The 19606-nt window shown below is 43.1% G+C and overlaps 1 protein-coding gene across 1 annotated transcript in view; it reads right to left on the minus strand.

The window, feature by feature from the left end:
- The window catches only part of LOC108793117 (sarcosine dehydrogenase, mitochondrial-like), a 74688-nt gene that overhangs the window by 31309 nt on the left and 23773 nt on the right, over positions 1 to 19606 (minus strand). Inside the window, exons 9-14 of the mRNA XM_018564071.1 lie at positions 18534 to 18620; positions 17514 to 17604; positions 12179 to 12320; positions 9820 to 9903; positions 8165 to 8278; positions 3294 to 3432 (exon numbers count right to left, since the gene is read on the minus strand). Of these exons, the coding sequence (XP_018419573.1) occupies positions 3294 to 3432; positions 8165 to 8278; positions 9820 to 9903; positions 12179 to 12320; positions 17514 to 17604; positions 18534 to 18620 (657 nt within the window). The remainder of the gene's footprint in view (positions 1 to 3293; positions 3433 to 8164; positions 8279 to 9819; positions 9904 to 12178; positions 12321 to 17513; positions 17605 to 18533; positions 18621 to 19606) is intronic.

Below are 19606 nucleotides of genomic sequence, written 5' to 3' on the forward strand. Positions count from 1 at the left end.
GGAGCAGAAGGAGGGCAAATATGTACAGCTGATTGAGCATCCATTAAAGCAATACAAAAATAATCCAGTTATGCATTCATAAAATGAAAAATAAATACATTTTTATTTTAAGTAATTAGTACTCTAGCTTCCTGTAATCCCTACACAGCAGAACTTTTAACTCTGCTTGAGGTAGGACGAGCACTATATGTCAAATCGGGTTTCACTGCACAGAGCTGTTACTCTAAAGCAGGATGTACACGGTTCTATTTTTTTTAGCAATAGAACAGAGTTCTCTATCAACTTATAAGCATTCACGCTGACGTGGTCTTCCTTCAGGAGAAGCATCTCTCTTATATTCCCCGAATGTACATCAGGTGTCCTTTTTGAGACGGGTCCTAGGTAACATTGAGGATTTCCGTAAAGGTAGACTCTTTCTGGCGAGGGACCTGAACCTATGCTTAGATCCCCTATTGGACTCCTCCTCAGGGGTCACGCGTAATCCGCCTACCCATCTTGCCTCTTTGCACATGGCCCTCCACAGGTCTCAGCTAGTAGACGCTTGGCGCCTCCTTCACCCAGTTCTCCTTGGTCCACGCACTTCTCCTTCCTTCCAGTGGCGCTCCCATTCCATTCGATACTTGGGCATTCACTTAACACGTAAGCTCTCAGTCCTTTACCTTTGCAACTTTATACCCCTACTGAACTTGGTAAAAGCAGATCTGACCTTCTTCTCCTTACGTACATTGCCCTGGGTGGGGAGAATAAATGCTGTAGAGATGATGATTCTCCCTAAAGTCCTGTTTCTGTTCCAAATGCTCCCCATAGAATTGCCAGGTTCGTACTTCAGGACCCTCACCAGAATAACATCTACGTACATATGGCAGAACCGCACCCCCAGGATTGCGGGCAAGATACTGGTGAGGACCCAGCGGAATGGAGGGCTGGGCCTTCCAAACTTCCGGGTCTACCACGTAGCGGCCCAAATGGTGAGAGTGGTAGACTGGGTTTATGGGGGCGTGGGAAAGAGTTGGGTGTCTTTGGAGACTGCGGCTTGTGGGGCCCCTCTGCAGGAGGTGATCTGGTTACCCCCCGAATGGAGGCCATTTGCCTCTACCATATTGCCTCTTACTTCTTCAACGTTGCGTACCTGGGACCGCCTACACCGCAGGTTCCGTTGGCCACACAACTCTAGCCTTATGCCCTTACAGGGCTCTGATTTCTTCCCCCAGGGCTTGTTGACAGATCCTTCGCGCAATGGTCGGACTCTACCACACTTAAACTGGGTGATGTGTTGACAGGTACCTCCTTAATACCGCTGATAACTCTGAGATCCAAGTGGGGCAAGGTACCACTGGATTCCTGGAAACACTGCCAGCTATCCCATTTTATAAGCTCACTCCCAAAACCTCTAAGAACGCCCCGATACTTTACTTTCATGGAATCAATTCTAAGCTCCACATCTGTGCCCACTCATTGCCTCTCTTACTTCTATAGAGCCATACTCACCGAGGAACACGACTCACCCCCGCCGTACCTACGCAAATGGGAGACGGACTTGCACCGCACTCTTACCCCTGAAGAAAGATCTCGTGTAATGGCCCTGGTTGCAACCTCATCGATAGACGTCCCCATGTTAGAAACTAATTATAAATTATTATCTAGGTGGTACTTTGTACCTACCAAATTGCACGCGATTGACCCCCTCCTTGACCCTCACTGCTGGCGGTCGTGTGGGAATCCAGGTTCCTTTGCTCATATCTGGTGGGAATGCCCGTTGATTGTACCTTTCTGGACACAGGTGCTTCAGCTCATTAACCACATCAGTGCTGAGCAGCTCCCGAGAGATCCTTGGGTGGTCATGTTCCATCTCACCACTGACTCCCTGCGATCATACCGGAAATCCATTGTCCCATCCCTGTTGAATGCGGCCAAATCTCTCATACCGAGATACTGTGGATCTGCCAACACCCCCTCCATGCAGGACTGGTTTCGAAAAGTGGACAACATTAAACTGATGGAGGAATTAATGTACACCGCCAAGGACTCATGCTCTACTTTCTATAAGAAATGGGCATGCTGGTTGGCCTTCCGGGACTCTGATACTTACAGTTCTCATTTGATTGTCATCGAGAAATGATCTGGGATGGACAGCGGGGGTGAAAGACCCGCCCTTGTAAAGGTTACTGTGCGCCTACTTCTGGGGTAGAAACACTTTTGTGGGTTATCTGTATATCTGTATCTTTTCTGTCTGCGTAGACACACACATAGGATAGCACTCAGCTTGAACCGCACACTGTGACACTGGGCGAAAGCGAACGCCTATATCTTTTGCCTTCGTGAATATAGCATCAGCTCGGACCTAGAGCAAGTTCACAAAACCCCCCCTTTACACCACCCTGTCTCGTCCCCCTCCCTCCACCCCTTCCCCTTCACACGTCATTGTCTTTCCCCTTGTTAGTGTCTGTCTTTTACTTGGGATTTTGACTCAATAATTCTGCTATGTGACGATTGCATTGGTAATCTGTCCCTTGTTAATGTATTGTGTTTTTTGTATATTACCTGAAAAATCAAATAAATCGGAAAAAAAACAAAACACTTATAGGCATTCACATTGGAACCTACAGCTCCGCTGTTTTAGAATACCTAAACAGAGCTAGCAGCAGGTTGGCTGCTAGATCTGTTGAGTCAAGAATTTTCCAACCTGCTCCTTCGATCAGCCTATTGGCACCCACTCAGCAAATGTTGGCCTATTACTCAAGAACCAGCTGAAATTTGAAGCGTGTATACCTGGGCTTATCACATGACGATGACAACAGTGAAACAGATATGTAAATTAATGACCTTATCAGTGTGGTGATGTTCCTTCACTGTTCACTCTGCAGGCAGGGGATTAGTGAGCAAACAGTGTAGTGTCTGACGGGGGTTCGGCTGACACGGATTTGTAATTCAGTCACCCATGTGATCCAGGATCCCTGTCAAATAGCTTCAGTAGAGCACAGCTGGCTGTGATAAGCATTCCAACATAACTTATGTGCCCCCAGCCTGCAGATTGGACAATGAGGGAACATCACCACATCAATGAGGCAGGTAGGACAGTTCACATATATCTATTTGACATGTGTATTTTCTTTATCTGTTTGCCTGGAGATGTTCTATAAATATCTTGTGTTCTTATTATCCCCTGAAATGTTTTTTAGATCTTTGTCACATAATCCAGCTTGTCATTTACGAGACAAGGGTGAGGTTGTCTCCTTGTCACCTTCTTGTACAGTGACTGTAGCATTGCACTTCTAGTTACCCTCTGAAATTACCTGTGGGCTTGTCGACATTTGCAGTAAAGAGCCAACTCGCCGCCCTCCTGGCATCTGGTCCAACAAGGTAGAACTTTCCAAAGTAGGACATGTCGAAGACAGCCGCCGAGTTCCGACACACAAGACACTCCTTTCTGATCTAAAAATGACAGTGTGTCAAACACAACAGATGAACATTGACGGGAGGGGAAGACGGGAGAGATTGGGAGCTTTGAACACTTAGCAAGAGAAGCAGAGATGGAAATAAACTGCAAAAAAAACCCAAAAAGTGAGTCATCCCGAACTTTTTGTCAGGTGATAAAGACACAGAAAGGTTTCTAAAAATAGATTGCAACTCTTGTGGCATGTTGCACTCTTCCGCACCACCAGCAAAACAAGATGCGAAGTAGAAAATCTCATTTATTCTCCTCTAAAAATATGAGGCTTATTGAATGCCAAGAAGCTGAATAAGCCATTAATAATAAGCCATTAAAATAAATAATTTTTAAGCTGTTTTAGACACAAATGTGGTGATGTACATCAGCGAACATGCAGTGGACCTGCTAAATCTAGTGTCTCAGTGGTTAGCACTTCTGGACACTATTTGCATGGAGTTTGCATGTTTTCCCTCTGCTTGAATGAGTTTTCTGCCACAATCTAAAGACATACTGGTAGGTACTGTATACTAGTATGTGTATATGCATATGAGATAGGGACCTTAGATCGTAAGCTACTTGAAGGCAGGGACTGATGTGAATGTACAATATGTAGAGAGCACTGTTAGTTAGTGCAATATACATAAATAAATCTTGTCTCTGGGTAGTGATATTATAAGATACATAACCAATTGCGGATGAACTACTTTTGATTAACGCCAAGCAGCCATGTATATAATAATTGGATGACTGCCAAGAATGACCTCTTGCAACTGAAGAGTGTTGTTTCTAATCTGATAACATCATCTCTCCGGATTGAATACACTGCTGTGTGAGCATGCATTCATGTGTACTGAATGCAGTCAATAACTGAAAAATTAGTTATAGCCTATGATATTGCTGTGCTTCTATCTGCAGGTACACATGCACAAATTTAAACTTTGGTTGCTGCATATGGTCATTCCTCCTGTTCAGCATAGTATGGCTGAGCAGATCTGAATCAATAAACCAGTTTAGCTCCCATGATTTAGAGGAAGCTTCCTGTAAGCTGGCCATATGCTGGTAAATTTTCATAGGAACATTCATACAAAAAAAATCTCATCAGAACATTTGATAATGCCATGAGAGACTTGACGAATATTCGAAAATTCGGTTTTAAGATTTGATTTTGGAAATAAATGAAGTTTCTCTAACAAAAAACACATTTACTGTAAGGCCCCGTTCACATGGGCATCTATCAGTTGCGATCAGCAGGGGATACTTGCATGGATCCCTTGCTATTCAGAGCAGTTCAGAACGGATGGATGAAAAAAAAACTGAATTTAGTGGACCCATGTTAGGACTATGAGGAGTCGGATGTAGGCGGACAAGTGTCCGTTTACATCAGATCACCCCCAGCTGTCAAGATCAGGTCCGCCAAAACAGAACTCTGTTCCGTTTGGTTTTCCGGACCTGGCTGGAGTCCAGAATAACTCAACGTAAAAGGAGGCACGTTCATTTAGATCCAGCTACTCAGAGACTAATATTGGCCTTCCGATCAGATCTTCTTAAAAAACTGACAGGTGGACCTGATCGGACCGCCCAAATGAAAAGGAGCCTAAGAATTTTGCTTGTTGGAAAAAAAAATTCCATTCTGCCACAATGTTTTGGGTCACTGCTGTCATAAATTATTGTCAATTTGACCCCAATAAAAAATTGTAAGTAACCCCCCCCCAAAAAAAAAACGGCATACATTGTGGGGGAGGGATCAGGATTCGGGGGGCTGAAAATGATCTTAGAGTCTGCCATTGTTGCAAAGTTAGATTTGTTGCAGGTAAGACACTATGGTGCTGCTCTTCAGCTGCCTTGAGGGATATAGGGCTTCTGGTGTGTTGCTGTACCATTATGGAGGAGGGGTAATCCTGGTAAGCTTGTTCTCAATTTATTCATTGCTATATATGTCCTATATTTGGGAATGTAGATAATTGAGTAGAACCACACTCAGCAGAGATTCCTTGACATTGCAGTGCGGCTTTACAAGTATTTGTATTTGCAAATGCATGCAACTAAAACCTCTGTTTTAGCTTGGCTAGCTAGCGTTCTAGGATATTTTTGTATTGTTTTTGCATTTCCTCAGTATCCTCTAATCCTGTGATCACCCTGTACACTCTAACAAGGTGAGAGGCTGCAACAGGGGCTCACCTGTGTCAGAAATATATGAACACAGCCAAGATCTGTACAGGCACCAGGATTTACAGTACATGGCTGTGTCATCGTTGAGCCAGCATCTCTGTCCAGTAAGTAGATGCTGACCCTGGATAATATCTGAACAGATATGGCACCATACTACTGATGAGGAAAGCAGATGAAGTCCTTGCCAGGGGGCATACCGTGATCTCTGTGGGAGGTAATAAATACCTGGAAGAGATACATTTGCCCATTACTTAGCATGCATGCACTAAATGTGAGAAAATATAACTGATGCTAGGTCCTCTTTCATTGGAAGAGAACGCAGTAACCATTAGAAACCAATCAGCAGGTGACTTTATGTGCTCTGACCAGAATAAAGTGGTAAAATATGAAAGCGATTGCTCCAATAGGCTACTCTGCGTTGCACATCATTGCCATTCTGTTACCTTAATAAATATGCCTTTATTTTACTTCAAATGTAACGTAGGTGAACACCCTGCAGCTTGCTAATTATAACAGAAATTAATCCACATAGCTGAGGGATTGTCAGGCTGTCATGTGGAATTTCTACCGCTAACGTGCATTGTTCCTGATCTCAGGATCTTGTCAAAGCATGCGGCACACAATGGAACCTACGTATTGTTAACCTATCAAAGCTTCCACGGTTAATTGCAGCACAGGATGGCAGCATGGATGTCGCCGCAATCACTTGTAAAATCTGTGCAGCCTGTTCGTCCTCCCCCCTCACTTACCTCTCTCCTCTGGTTCCAGCCGCCGAGTCTCTCCTCACTTGCCGTCGATGTGGGGAGCAGAGCGTCAGGGTTAAAAGTAACCCTGGCGCTCCGTGTAGACTGTAGACAGTGAGAGGGGAGAGCTGTGCTCTTCCCGTCTCACCTGTCGCAGGAGTTCCAGCACAGTGCTGTGCTAGAACTCCTGTATTGGAGGTGACAGGGTCAATAAAGAGAACCTGTCACCTCCAAATGCTATCACACAGGGGCTTGTTAGCTAGCTCCTGTGTGATAGCAATAAAGTTAAGTGGAAAAAAAAGAAGAAGAAATAATAATTAAATAAAAATAAATAAAAAAGGTGATTAAAAAAGTAAAACATAATAAGAAAAAAATATATTAAAAAATAAGAAAATAACTATAACAAATCAATAAACAAACAATAATAAGATAAATGTAAAAAAGTAAACGATAAGCTAAAAATGTAAAAAAGTAAAAAAATAAATAAAAATAAAAAAGTGATAAAGAAAGAAACAATAAAAATAAATAAAACTAAGCATGCCGCCCCGCCATCCGGTTGCCATTCTCCGTTGATGGGGGGGATGCGGGAAAGGGGGCGCATAGCAGAACCTGGCCTTGGGGCGGCAAGGAGAGTAAATCCGGCCCTGGCTGTATTACAGTAATAGGGGTACAATTAGGTTTCCTCACATCTCTACTCCCTATCTCAAAGGCAATTCTTCTATTGTTACGGAATCCTATTTACTTTTAAAGCATTCTTTTAGAGGTTCTCAAAACTATACAAACATTCCATTTATCCAACTGTATTTGTCAAAGGCAAAATCCACCTGCATACATTATAGCCAGACAGTGCTGGGCCCCCAATTCCAGTGTAGCTCCCATCTAGTAATCCCACTGAATGACATCTGTTAAGCCTTCTTTAGCCTCAGCTCCTGGTTTATCATTCAAAGTATGTAAGGCTGACTAGCATGGCATAGCCAAATAGCATTTTCAGAAGGGTGACATCAATGGTTCATACTTTACTCATTATAGGTGTCCTATAATCCTCCTTTAAGCTAAAAATGGCAGCAAATGTAAAAACAAAATGTGCTAAACAGGAAAAATGACATACAAGTCAAATTTCTCCTTTCCTGTTGGTGAGAAATTTTACATTCAATGTTATCAACAGCCCTCCACATAATGTCACTGTCATTTCAGCTTTACCGATCCTTTTCATCTGCAGGCTGAATGATTTTCTGCAGCTCACAGAACTCTATTAATGTGGCGACAATTAGTGACAATTTTCAGAGGTTTAATTTTCCCATGTCAAAACAAAACTGTCACGCAGGAATAAATAGCAGGCCAAATGTTTGGCAATCTGCGAGCTGTGGGGAGGGAAAGTTGCTGCTTTAAATTAACAAGGAATGGAATAATTAGAAAAAAGCTATTTTTAGGGATAATGAAGACAGTGCCAGCAAGGAATGCGCAGCAGCAAGAATACACCGGATCCAGCTGGTCACTTGGAAACCTTAAAGAGTTACAAAAAACACTTACAAATACGTGCTATTGCGTCTCAAGGAAAGGGTACCTGTCTTGGATCAATACTGCTTCATTTTATTTTTAGCACAGGTTTCTTGGTGTTGACAGTTTGGTACTATGTAAACATCCTAAGGGCAATTTCTCTGTTAGTATCACCCTAATGTAAATTATGCCTGAGGTGCAGGGGCAGTGTTAGCAGATCAGTTTAGGTTAAAAGTTACATTCAAGAGTTAGGTACATGGTTGGAGAGAAAGTAAAATGTATTATCTGTGAGCGCATTTTTTTTCATAGACTCGTTTCTTCCTACCACATCATGGTGCGGGGGAAAGTCAAACGTATACTCTTCCTCTAGGAGTTTGCTGTATGTGTAATCCTTGTGTGGCTGAACACCGTATGCTCCATAATAATCATAGTCTCGAACCTGCAGAGAAAGGAAAATAAAGGATGACTTAAAGAACATAAAGCACTTGCTGCTTATACAATTACTACATTACTATAGAATAATATGGTAATTTGGGAATAAAAAACTGATCGTTTATGATAGAGATACACATCTGATAGTCATCTGATAGTCATACACATTTAGAAGAATTCAAACTGCAAATGTGTGTGTGTTGGCCTTTCCCTTCCTCAGCATGCAACAGGTCTGAATTTGAACAAAAAAAGTCTCTGCCCCCATGAACCATTAGGAGCTTTCCTTCCTGTGCTCCATGTAGTCATGATGGTTAAGAGGTAGGGCTGGACCCAGACATAGTCGAGTGGACACCAAGTTATGTCTGGTTAAGGATATCTGCTCATTTGCATATTACAATAAAGACTAATCAGGGTTATTCACTTAGCTGCCATAGGCAGCCGAGTGAATAACCGAGCCGAAGTGAGGTGAGCCGAACGCTGTTTGGCTATTCCCTTCAGCTTTGTACGGCTGATTTCAGACGTACAACGGCTAAAATCAGCTGTACAACGGCTAAAATCAGATGTACATCGGCTGCCTTCGGTCAGTCGGCTGAGCCAAAGTGCAGAAGGACTTCGACTCAGCCGATCCAACATCTGGATCAGCTGAGCCAAAGCTCCGGCAGCTCACTAGCTACCGTTCGCCCCTATTCTCATAGGGGCCTAACGGCAGTAAGTGAATAGCCGAATGCCATCGAGCAGCATTCGGCTTGGCTATTCTGCTCGGTACTTCTGAAGTAGCGAGCAGTATACAAAAAAAAAGAGAAACAAATGAAAAACAATTTTGGAAAATTATTTTACTTTTTTTTTATGGTCAAAAAAATATATATTTTAAATATTTAACTCCCTCTTCCATGTTTCTAGTGCAGATCAGAAATGTCACAGTACAGTCTGATTGTTGGTACAGGTGAAGATTGAGCTGTTTGAATGGCCATCTGCAGCTACACAGCTGAAGCATCAAAGACAGATATGGCCAACGCTAACAGTTACAATTTCCAGGTTTGGCAATTGACGCTGATGCTATAGACCAGGGCTCAGCAACCTTGGCACTCCAGCTGTTGTGGAACTACAAGTTCCATGATGCATTGCAGGACACTGACTGCCAAATGCATGACTCCTAGAAACAGAGGCCTCTGGGATTTGCAGTTTCACCACAGCTGGAGTGCCCAGGTTGCCTGGGCACTCCAGCTGTTTGGTCCTACCCTTGCTATAGACCAAACCTTGTATAGGAACAATAGAATCAATGTATATGAAGCATATTCACAGATCAATGTAGCTCTGCTACAATTGCATCTTCTATCCTGGAATTCAGTCTCCAAGCATGTCAGTATTAAAAGATAGCAGATGCCAGTGCACTAGGCGATTATTACCAGAAAAGGTCCAAAATGATCTTCCTGTTCAAGTACAACCATCACGTTAGTTTGCACCTCATTTCTCTATATTATTATACAGAGAGAGCTTACAATCTATAAAGTGCCTTTTCAAACAAACCCACAAGGGCAGTTTACCTACCGCAGCTGACCCCTTCCTGTAAAACCATCCTGGCCTTTCCCAGCCATGGCGCTCCTGGAAAATGCAGCCCTGATTCAGCAGCTCCTGTAGGGATCACATTACACAGGGTATTACTTAGAATGATACTAAGATATAGAATACAATTACTAAAGGCCAGGCGTGTATTACTTGGAATGATACTAAGATACAGAATGCAATGACTAAAGGCTAGGCAGGGTTAACCCAGAAGGAGGAAAGACATCTGCCATGGGCACCTAAGCGCAAAGAAGTACCAGCTGGGGCCATGGTTCCCCCATGCTCACTCTCCAAGTGTAATCTGCAGGGCTGGCTGTTACTTTTGACAGCTTTATCCTGTTCTTTGTATCAGGGGGGCTGACAGCTGCCACCTCCAAACAGCCAGGGCCGCTTTATTCAGTGGGCATTTGCCCAGGGCCAACTGTCCAGGGCACACATAAAGAGGGGAAACTTTTCCTTTGTTCCGTGGCCACGCACATCTTTTCATTTGTGGCCACAAGGAACTGTTGTTTACTTGTGCCTCTGCCTCCTGCCAGCCAGCTCAGTGCAAGAACATATGCTAATATGCACTAACTGTATTACTGAGATGCTAATGTACCGTTATGTATTTTGAGCACTAGATGGGGCTGTGGTGCAATGCTGGTCTATGCTAGTCTTTGTGTGCATGTGTGCCTATGATATATATACAGGAAGTTCTATCTGTATATACAGGGGGGGGATTTCTTAAAACTGGAGCAGACAAAATCTGGAGCAGCTGTGCATGGTAACCAATCAGCTTCCCTCTTCAGTTTGATCAGTTAAGATTTCAGAAATGAAAGAGAGCTGCTGATTGGTTGCCATGCACAGCTGCTCAAGATTTTATCTGCTTCAGTTTTGATAAATTCCCTTCAGTATGTTTTCCTCTCTACTATGCTGTATTCCTGCATACATACATGTAATGTCCTGCTAAGCAAGTAAAACTTATTTAAGCATTCCTCAAGATCTCAGTGCTTCATCTGAACACATAACCAACACGGTTGAACACATTGTGGGCAGGAGGTGCATTTGGTGTACAAATTCAAATCTCTGTTATATTATATTGTTCATGTTGTGTGACATATTTAGGTGGGAGGTAAGGGAGAGGGAGTGAGGAGGAAGGGGCCCCCACTATTATTATTTTTTTGCCCAAGCCCTACCAGAGCTTTAAAAATCGGCCCTGCAAACAGCGGCTATTTTGACTCTATATACAACTTGCATAAGACCATTTTACGATCAATGAGTGATTTAAAAAAACACCTAGTGGCTTTATTAGAATATCTAATTGTCATGCAACTCAGTAAACAGATACCCACACCCAAGATAAGTCTTTAGGATCTATGTCATTTTTCTGTCAAAATCATTTCATGTTCAGGAATGTCCATATCTCCAACAACCAACCAATCATCCTACACATCATGTCACAGCTCAGCAGTTCTCAAAAAACAAAATCCCAGCTTTTATAATACAACAGGACCTTCCCATGATCAGTCTGTGTAAACTAAACAGTCATTCAGTCTGATATAAAGGAAGGGGTAGACACAGACAACATTTCTCCGGGTGTCAGACTTCACATTAGCTGCTTTCTCACTGTAAGGAACACAGGTAAATATGATAATTGGTTGGATTTGGTTATCATAAATGAGAACTATGATGGTTTGGGATAATTACATTTTTTACGTTTAGAAGTAGACCAATAGACCTAGAGTTACCAAAAGACCAGCGTAATACTCAGGAATTAGGGCTTGACAAGCCTTGTAGTTCCTCTGCAGCGACAGTGTCCGGTTTAGACCTTCCCATCAAAATGAATGACAACTCACCCCCCTAGGATATGTGCAATGCAGTAACCACAATGCAACAATATGAACAGGTCCCAACCTTTCAGAATTTTTTTTTTTTTTAGTTTTGGGTAGAGGGAATGTGTTAGAGCAAATGTTAGGTTTCCCTGCTATGTGGGGTCCATTAGAGAGATTTTCTCCCACTAAAATGTAAGATGACAATGGTTTCACCATACAATGGTTTCCTGTCTAGTGAAACTGTTCTAGGGCAGTACATCTCTCTAACAAAGAACCGGAATATGGTAAAACATGACAGTGGCTCTAATCCTTCCCCGCTCTTTCCAAAACTAAAACTAAACAAAAAAAACAGTTTTGGCAGGACATTTACTTTAACGTTTCATCTACCACACTGAAATTTGAGTTTTAGGTGGACTGACCCTTTAATAACCATTTATTATCTATGCAGCAGGACATTCCTTGGATTATTTTACGAGTAAAGGACCAACATCTTTCAACCAATTTATATTCTTGGTTTACTTTCACCTCCTTACCTCATGCAGAGGATCTTTTCTCATATTTCTTCCAGCCACAGGCTCATCATATGGAAAAACTACAGAGTAGTTTTTAGCGTAGGACTCATGGCTGCGTTCACGCATCCAGCGGTTGTGATTGGTCAACGAGTGGTGGAATCTCCTGAAGCACATAAAGATAGAAGAAAGCATTGTTTCATACACCTGCCACATAAAAGTGGACTTTTACAAAAATGTTAATTTTGGCCAGTGTTCATTGACAATGCCCACCCTAACGTATGGCCCATTCAAGTACATCCAGGTAATGCCAGTGCATTCCTGATTTTAGAAGGTGTATGGAAGCACCTTCTGTAGACACATTTCATATATTTCCGCAGCTGATCTGAAATAAAGTGATGTCATGATTTTCAAAGAATTACATAAGTGAACCAAATGGCATTTTCATATATTTCTCCAAATTGTTCTTTTATACCCTGTTTCCCCGAAAATAAGACCTACCCCGAAATTAAGACCTAGTACCATTTTTGGGAATTGCTAAAATATAAGACCTACTCCGAAAATAAGACCTAGTTGTGACCATTCCCATGGCCGCTAAGGCCTGAGGGGGAACTGAATAGCTGCAGGAGAGAATCAGCAGTGCCAATGAAGCCAGCGCTAGAGGAAGCGAGGCGGCAGCGCAGGGAGCACACCCGCATAAGCCGATGTTTCCTCTATACCCACGGCTCCTGCAACAGGCGGAGTGATACCAAATGCACTCTGCCTGTGAGGAATCTATAGTGAAAGTAAGCTTCGCTTTTTCTTATTACCAAATTGCTCTTGGAAAGGTAGGGCACCCCTTATTGCCCTGATCACCCTATTCTTAACTTTGCCATTTTGGATTATTCAATTTGGATTTGCATTAACTTTGGATTGTTATACATTAAAAACAAAAATAAGACCTACCCCGAAAATAAGACCTAGTGTGTTTTTTTGAGCCAAAAAAAATATAAGACAGTGTCTTATTTTCGGGGAAACACGGTATATACCCATAAAAAAAATCAACCTCTCTATGTGATCCATTGTAAATTGGTTTGTGAATCTTTTGTCTGTGGTCTCAGGCTGTACAATATAGTATACTGCGCTCTCCTACAGAGTATCATTAGTGGTAATTATCATTATTTATGACTAGCTTTTGTTGACTTCCAAAGACCAAACAATGGCATTCAGGGGTGCACAATGCATTCTGGGAGTCACCAATGACCCCACCTTTCACATCTCCAGAATTCTAGCCAGGACCGAAATTCCTGAGCATTGTCTTGCATTGCGTAGAAGTGAAAATTGCCATTGAAGGGAAAGGACATCCATCCAGCAACTACACCTTCCACGTTTCATTCTTTCACCCCCATCATTAGCCCGTGGCATAATTAGACAGCGCTGCTTTGGGGCAGAAATACATTTAATGACTAGTTCTACTACACATTGTGATTATCGCCTGGCACGGTCCAGGCACTTGAGAATGGGCGATAATCAAGTGTGTCTGCAGATGCACAATAAAGAAGAGATTAGGGGCAAATGTACGCAGCGAGTGACAAGGGTGATTTCCAGGGTAATTAACGGACATGAAGCTGCAATTATTATCCATAACTCAATGCAACTTTTCTGAGTTTTAAAGTATTATGTAAAAAACAAAAAAAGTGAAAGGAAACCTCTACATTTGATAACTACTGACATTTCCCTGACCTTCCTGATTTGCATACTTGTTCTTGGTCAGTGACTAAAAGCAATAAAGCCACAGGATCAGCATAAAGACAGGTGAATAGCATTTTCAGAGGTCAGCAATAGTAGTCCGCATGCTTCCCTTGGCTAAACTTTACTTGAAGCTTCCAAAGTGCCAGTACACTCTAAAGCCTTGGTTCTCAACTGGTGGGTCGTGACCCAAAAGTGGGTCGCGACCCCGTATTCAGTGGGTCGCCGCATGCTTTCCCCTTTTCTAGGTGAGAGGCTCCTCAGCCTCCCCCTAGCGCACCGAGCAGCCATTCAAAATATGCTGCCCAGCACCGAGTGTTGACTTGAGGTGGGGTCGGCTGGAGATATCGCTGCGAAGGAGCTCACTCTATACGTGCACTCCTTATAGCTCCCTCGAATGTCCTGTAGAGGTGCCTGGACCGGAGTGACATCACATTCTGGCTCCCGGCATGTCTAGAGGTGCACATGTGAGCTACACAAGCATTGCACATATGGATGGAGCTCCATCACAGCACAGCAGCCCACACTCAAACTACCAAGCGTTCTATTGCAGTACGACATGGGTCTCAGGAGATAAATCTTAAAGATGCATTCAAGTACCTTAACCATTAATAACAATGTAGCTTATTTGTGCATCACTCAGCTGTAGATCTTCAAATAATCTCTAAATTGGTGCTGACACTGTCCTTCCCTCCGGAGGGTGGCTACTTTTGTTCCCCACGGTCCCTGTGTGTGTGTTGCAAAGTAAAACAGCAAAAAGTTTTCCCAGCACACTCACCAGCCAGCATGCAAAAACACTTGTCTCACCACCAAGGTTAAAACAGAGGTTTAGTTACACGTCTTCTGCAGAAAATATGAAAGCCGCACAGCCACGTCAAGGCACCTCTAAATAGTGCGGTCCTAACTCTAAACTAGGAGAGTCTCCATCTTGGAGCACATATGGCAAAAAAAATCAAATTGGGTGCAGGTTTGTCAGGAAGAAGCCCAACCTCCCTTAAAGGCACAGAGACGCACAAGGGATCCCGCACATCACAACGGCAGCTGAGACCCCCCATGCATCACTGCACCAAATCAGTCAAGCAAAACAAATGGCAAACCCACTCATCAATTTGTTACCAGTTAGCTGCCGTTGTGATGTGCGGGATCTCTTGTGCATCCCTGTGTCTTTAAGGGAGGTTGGGCTTCCTCCTGACAAACCTGCACCCGATCTGATCTTTTGCCATATGTGCTCTAAGATGGAGACTCTCATAGTTTAGCGTTAGGACTGCACTATTTTGAAGTGCCTTGACGTGGCTGTGCGGCTTTTACATTTTCTGCAGAAGACCGGTAACTAAACCTCTGGTTTTAACCTTAGCGGTGAGACAAGTTTTTTTGCATGCTGGCTGGTGAGTGTGCTGGGAAAACTTTTTGCTGTTTTACTGTATAAGGCCCTTCCATGTGCACCTTGCTGTAAAGCTGGTAAGAAATTGATGAGTGCGTTTGCCATTTGTTTTGCTTGACTGTGTTGCACAGTAGCCACCGCTCCAAGCATGCTCCTGGGATGGACTAAAATCTCAATTCAAATGAGTAAACTAAATGTGAGATTGTAGTCTATCACAGGAGCGAGCTTGGGGCGGTGGCTAAATTACAACACACAGGGACCATGGGAAACACAAGTAGCCACTCTCCAGAAGGAAGGACAGTGTCAGCACCAATTCAGAGATGATTTGAGGATCTACTGCTGAGTGATACACAAATAAGATACATAGCTATTTTGGTTTGTACACTACACAGGGATCTGTGTGACAATATTTCACAATTGCGACCAGCAAAATGTTAAATAGAGAGTGAGACCTAAAAGGACACATGCCTCAATCTGCCAGACACAATTTCATATTTCTTTGCCCACCTCTTCCAAGTGAACAGCACAACTTACACAGAAGCAGAACAGGGAAAGACCACAAAGCACATGAAAAGCTGAAGGTTACTTCCTGCCTTGGTCAGACCTTCTCGGTTATAACATGCATTAGGAAGAGGACTGGCCACAACCATTTGCTATCTGGCAGCTTGAGGCATGGGACACCAAAACAGTATGTTTGGGTGGCAGGTTTCTAATATGATGGTGAGGTTTTGTCAGCTATAGACACTGAAAGCACACTTTATTAGATTATTGATTGTTTCTGTTCTGTCTATATTGAGAAAGTCATGCCAATGTTACGGGAATGGTTCTGCCTTTATGATGATCAGATTATCGGTGCCGTGTTTTAATAACATTGCACTCTCGTGGCAGCCCTTTGCATTAACGTGCACTAATGACATTGCAGCGGATGCCATATTCCACAGACCGCATGTAATTTGAACTCATTCTCTGTTCTTGAAGAGACAGTGAGCCAACAACAGAAGCAGATTTGTTCTGTGGAATCTTATTTACTGCTTATTTTGAGAGTAAAGAAATTAAGATTTTGGGGGCTGTCAAAAAATAACACAGAAAGGTCATCTTCAGAAACATCAAATTGCATATTTTCTTTTCTGCGTGTTGAGCTAAATTTTGTTTGATGGACCTCTCTGTCATATTAGAAGTTATTTCACAGGTCTGCATAAATAAATTGCGAACACGTTACAATATATTATTTTATAGGGATGCACCGATACTAGTATCGGTATCGGTGCCGATACCAAGTATTTGGGCGAGTGCTCCCATACTTATCCCGATACCAGAACTTCTGGTCAGAGGGAGATTTCCTCTGATCGGCAGTGCCGTGAGGGTACATGGTCAATCAGGAAGCCAGGCTGCTGGAAATGACTTGTGGCCCAGCTTCATGATTGGCCGGGAAGCCAGCTCCATGCTGATTGGCCGGCCCGATGCCGATTGCCTGGGAAGTCGGCTTCCCAGCAATCAGCATGGAGCTGGCTTCCCGGCCAATCAGGAAGCCGGGCAGTGGGTAATGACACACTGCCCGGCTTCCTGATTGCCCGGGAAGCCGGCTCTAGGCTACCTTAAGTACCGGTACTTGGTATCAGCGAGTACCAAAATATAAATATCAGTACTCGATACCGAGAAACCGGTATCGGTGCATCCCTATTATACATTTAAAAATTTTCATTTTTATCATAAACAGCAATTCTTGAGCTCCATTGACTTTGACAAGGATGAGAAGAGGGCATCTATCTGCTGTAGATAGAAAACATAATTTCCTCAGTCTCCTTTTCCCCAATGATCAGGCTGCAACATGGTAATTTTGCAGCAAGTCAGAAAGTAGGAGGCTGTAGCAGTAGGAGGCTGAACTGTGTCAGACATCAGTGAGCACAGCCAAGAACTACACAGGCACCAGGATTTACAGGATTGTGTCACCTTTGAACCAGTCCAGGAAATAGATAGTCACACTAGATGATGTCAGGACAAAGATGACACAAGAAAACAGCAGATGCAGGCATTGTCAGGCTGAATACTGTGATCGCTGCGAGAGGTGATAAATGCCTGCAAGTGTTACACTTACACATTACTAGCATGCATGGATTTAACATAAAAAAACCTATGTCTAATGCTAAGTATACTTTAAGAACAGTGGAGATATTTCTTTAGGCGTTATGCATTGCTGCACAATTGTTCTACTGTAAGATGCATGAGCCCTGCGGAGATGACATGTCCCACCTGATGTCGTAGCCGTACATATCCTTCTCTGGGCGGCCATGAATTATCCAGTGCGCCAGCTCCTTCCCACATCCACCGCCCAGCATCATACCTGCGGAGACCACAGGAGCTGTCATAGAAGATCCATCCTAACACGATTTCCCAGAAACTGATTCAAGGGCACAATTAGAGGTAAATACGGAAAGCAGAATTGTGCAGAATGCGCACAATGTTTATATCAACCAATCCGATGCTTTGTTTCAGTTTTTAACTTTGCCCTGCCATTTTATACCCGGTAGCTGTAGGTAATGCTGTGGATGAAGCTCGGTGCAGGGGAAGCTGCGAGTGCTGATACCAGGTGTAGCTGGGAAATGCAATTACTCAATGATTGGAACTTTGGCCTTGCAGCAATGGCGTCTTGAGCGCAATTCCAAATGAAAAACCTTGAAGGGCATTTATAGTACTGTATATAAGACATTTTCTGTGGAGTTCAGTGACCGTATAGATGTATGGAATTCTATAGTGAACCCTAAAATTCCTAAAGGAAACCCAGACTAAGGTAAAATGTAGGCCGCCATAGTTGACCTCTATTTGAAAATGCTAGTGGTCTCTGGCATCAATACTTTCTGCGTCACTTACCTGGAACCCTCCCTAACGGGCACACAAATATCAATTAAAACCTGGCAGAGGTCCTAAAACGTTTCCACTATGAAAATGGCAGTTTGGTGGGAGGCAGTTAAAGTGTCACGGTCATGCTCCAAAAAATCCTGTGTAATTAGACTCTGACGGAATCACCCATTTGCTGACTCATGTGCTGTACTCTAAGTCCAGGACAGGGACTTGATGGATATGTTTAGGTTCCCGAACATCGAGCTGTTTGCGGTACTTGGTGTAGCATGGAAAAAGCATTCTGGGTCAGCAGTTATTGGGTGTGGCAACATATAGACCCACTGACATTGTGTGGGAGCTGCAGGCCAGCAAGACTGCATGGGGCTAAAACTGCCACAGATTTAAATCTAGTGTCTCCTTAATATCACTTACCTGCACTGTTAAATCCGCAGCCCAGGAAGAAGCCGCGCACCTCAGGAGACTCTCCTAGGAGAGGCTTGTGGTCAGCAGTGAAGGATTCTGGGAAATAAAGCAGAGTATGGCTTATTCAATAGATATGGTCCCTTTCATTTCTTTCTGCAACTTAAATTTCTCAAACTCTGATATCTGAATCTATACTGACCTGTCTGTAAAGAAGACTGTATACAAAGTCTTCATGTCAGTAGCTGGGCACATGCAGAAAATGTAAAAGACATTAGGACTATTGTGTGAGCACTCCTCCTCCACAACAGGCCATGAGATTAGGTATAACAATACTCTATTTTGATGCAGTTAGTTATGGGGCAGATGTGTAAATCTTCCTCCCAGCGTAAAGCTGGGCGAATGCCATTCACACGGCATTACTGCCACTAGATGGAGCCCAGGAACATAGGAATTTCTATGCTCCTACGCTGTGCAGAAGATTTGTACAACGGCCTCATAGTATTGGAAAAGCTAAAGCAGATTGTACAATCAGATTGTAATGTGTGTATACAGCTTAATAACATAGCATAGCACAGCGACCAATAACAGATTGTCAGGCACAATGTCATATCTCCAAAACCCCAAAATTGTTCTGCTGATTAAAGGAAATTTGTTGCCAAGAGATACATGTAGGCTGCTATTGCTGAACTCTTTGAAAATGCTAGTTCTCCGCATGTATTGCTGATTTTATCTTTTCAATATGACCAGCAACAAGCGTGAAAGTGGTGCTCTGACTTCACCTGTTGCATGATTGTTCTAGGTAAGCAACTCAAAGTATCAAAGACCAGGGGATCGGCATGATGATCAGCAGCTAGCATTTTCAGGGTTAAGTCACCAATATTTCCAATAAAGTTCAATAGAGTTTATTGAATAAATCTCTCTTAGCTTTAGGTTCCCCACACAGAGAGCTCAGGGGTTTGGCAGGACACGGGGCTGTGACACAGGAAAAGAAAGATGTTACAGCTTTCAGGATGAAGCAGCAGGAGGATGCATAAAAAAAAAAAAAAAAAAAACCCTTCAAGGTAGAACAAACCCTATTAAAA

The sequence above is a fragment of the Nanorana parkeri genome, unplaced genomic scaffold (genome assembly GCF_000935625.1).
Source record: "Nanorana parkeri isolate BGI_ZX_2015 unplaced genomic scaffold, ASM93562v1 scaffold719, whole genome shotgun sequence".
NCBI classification, from domain to species: Eukaryota; Metazoa; Chordata; class Amphibia; order Anura; family Dicroglossidae; genus Nanorana; species Nanorana parkeri.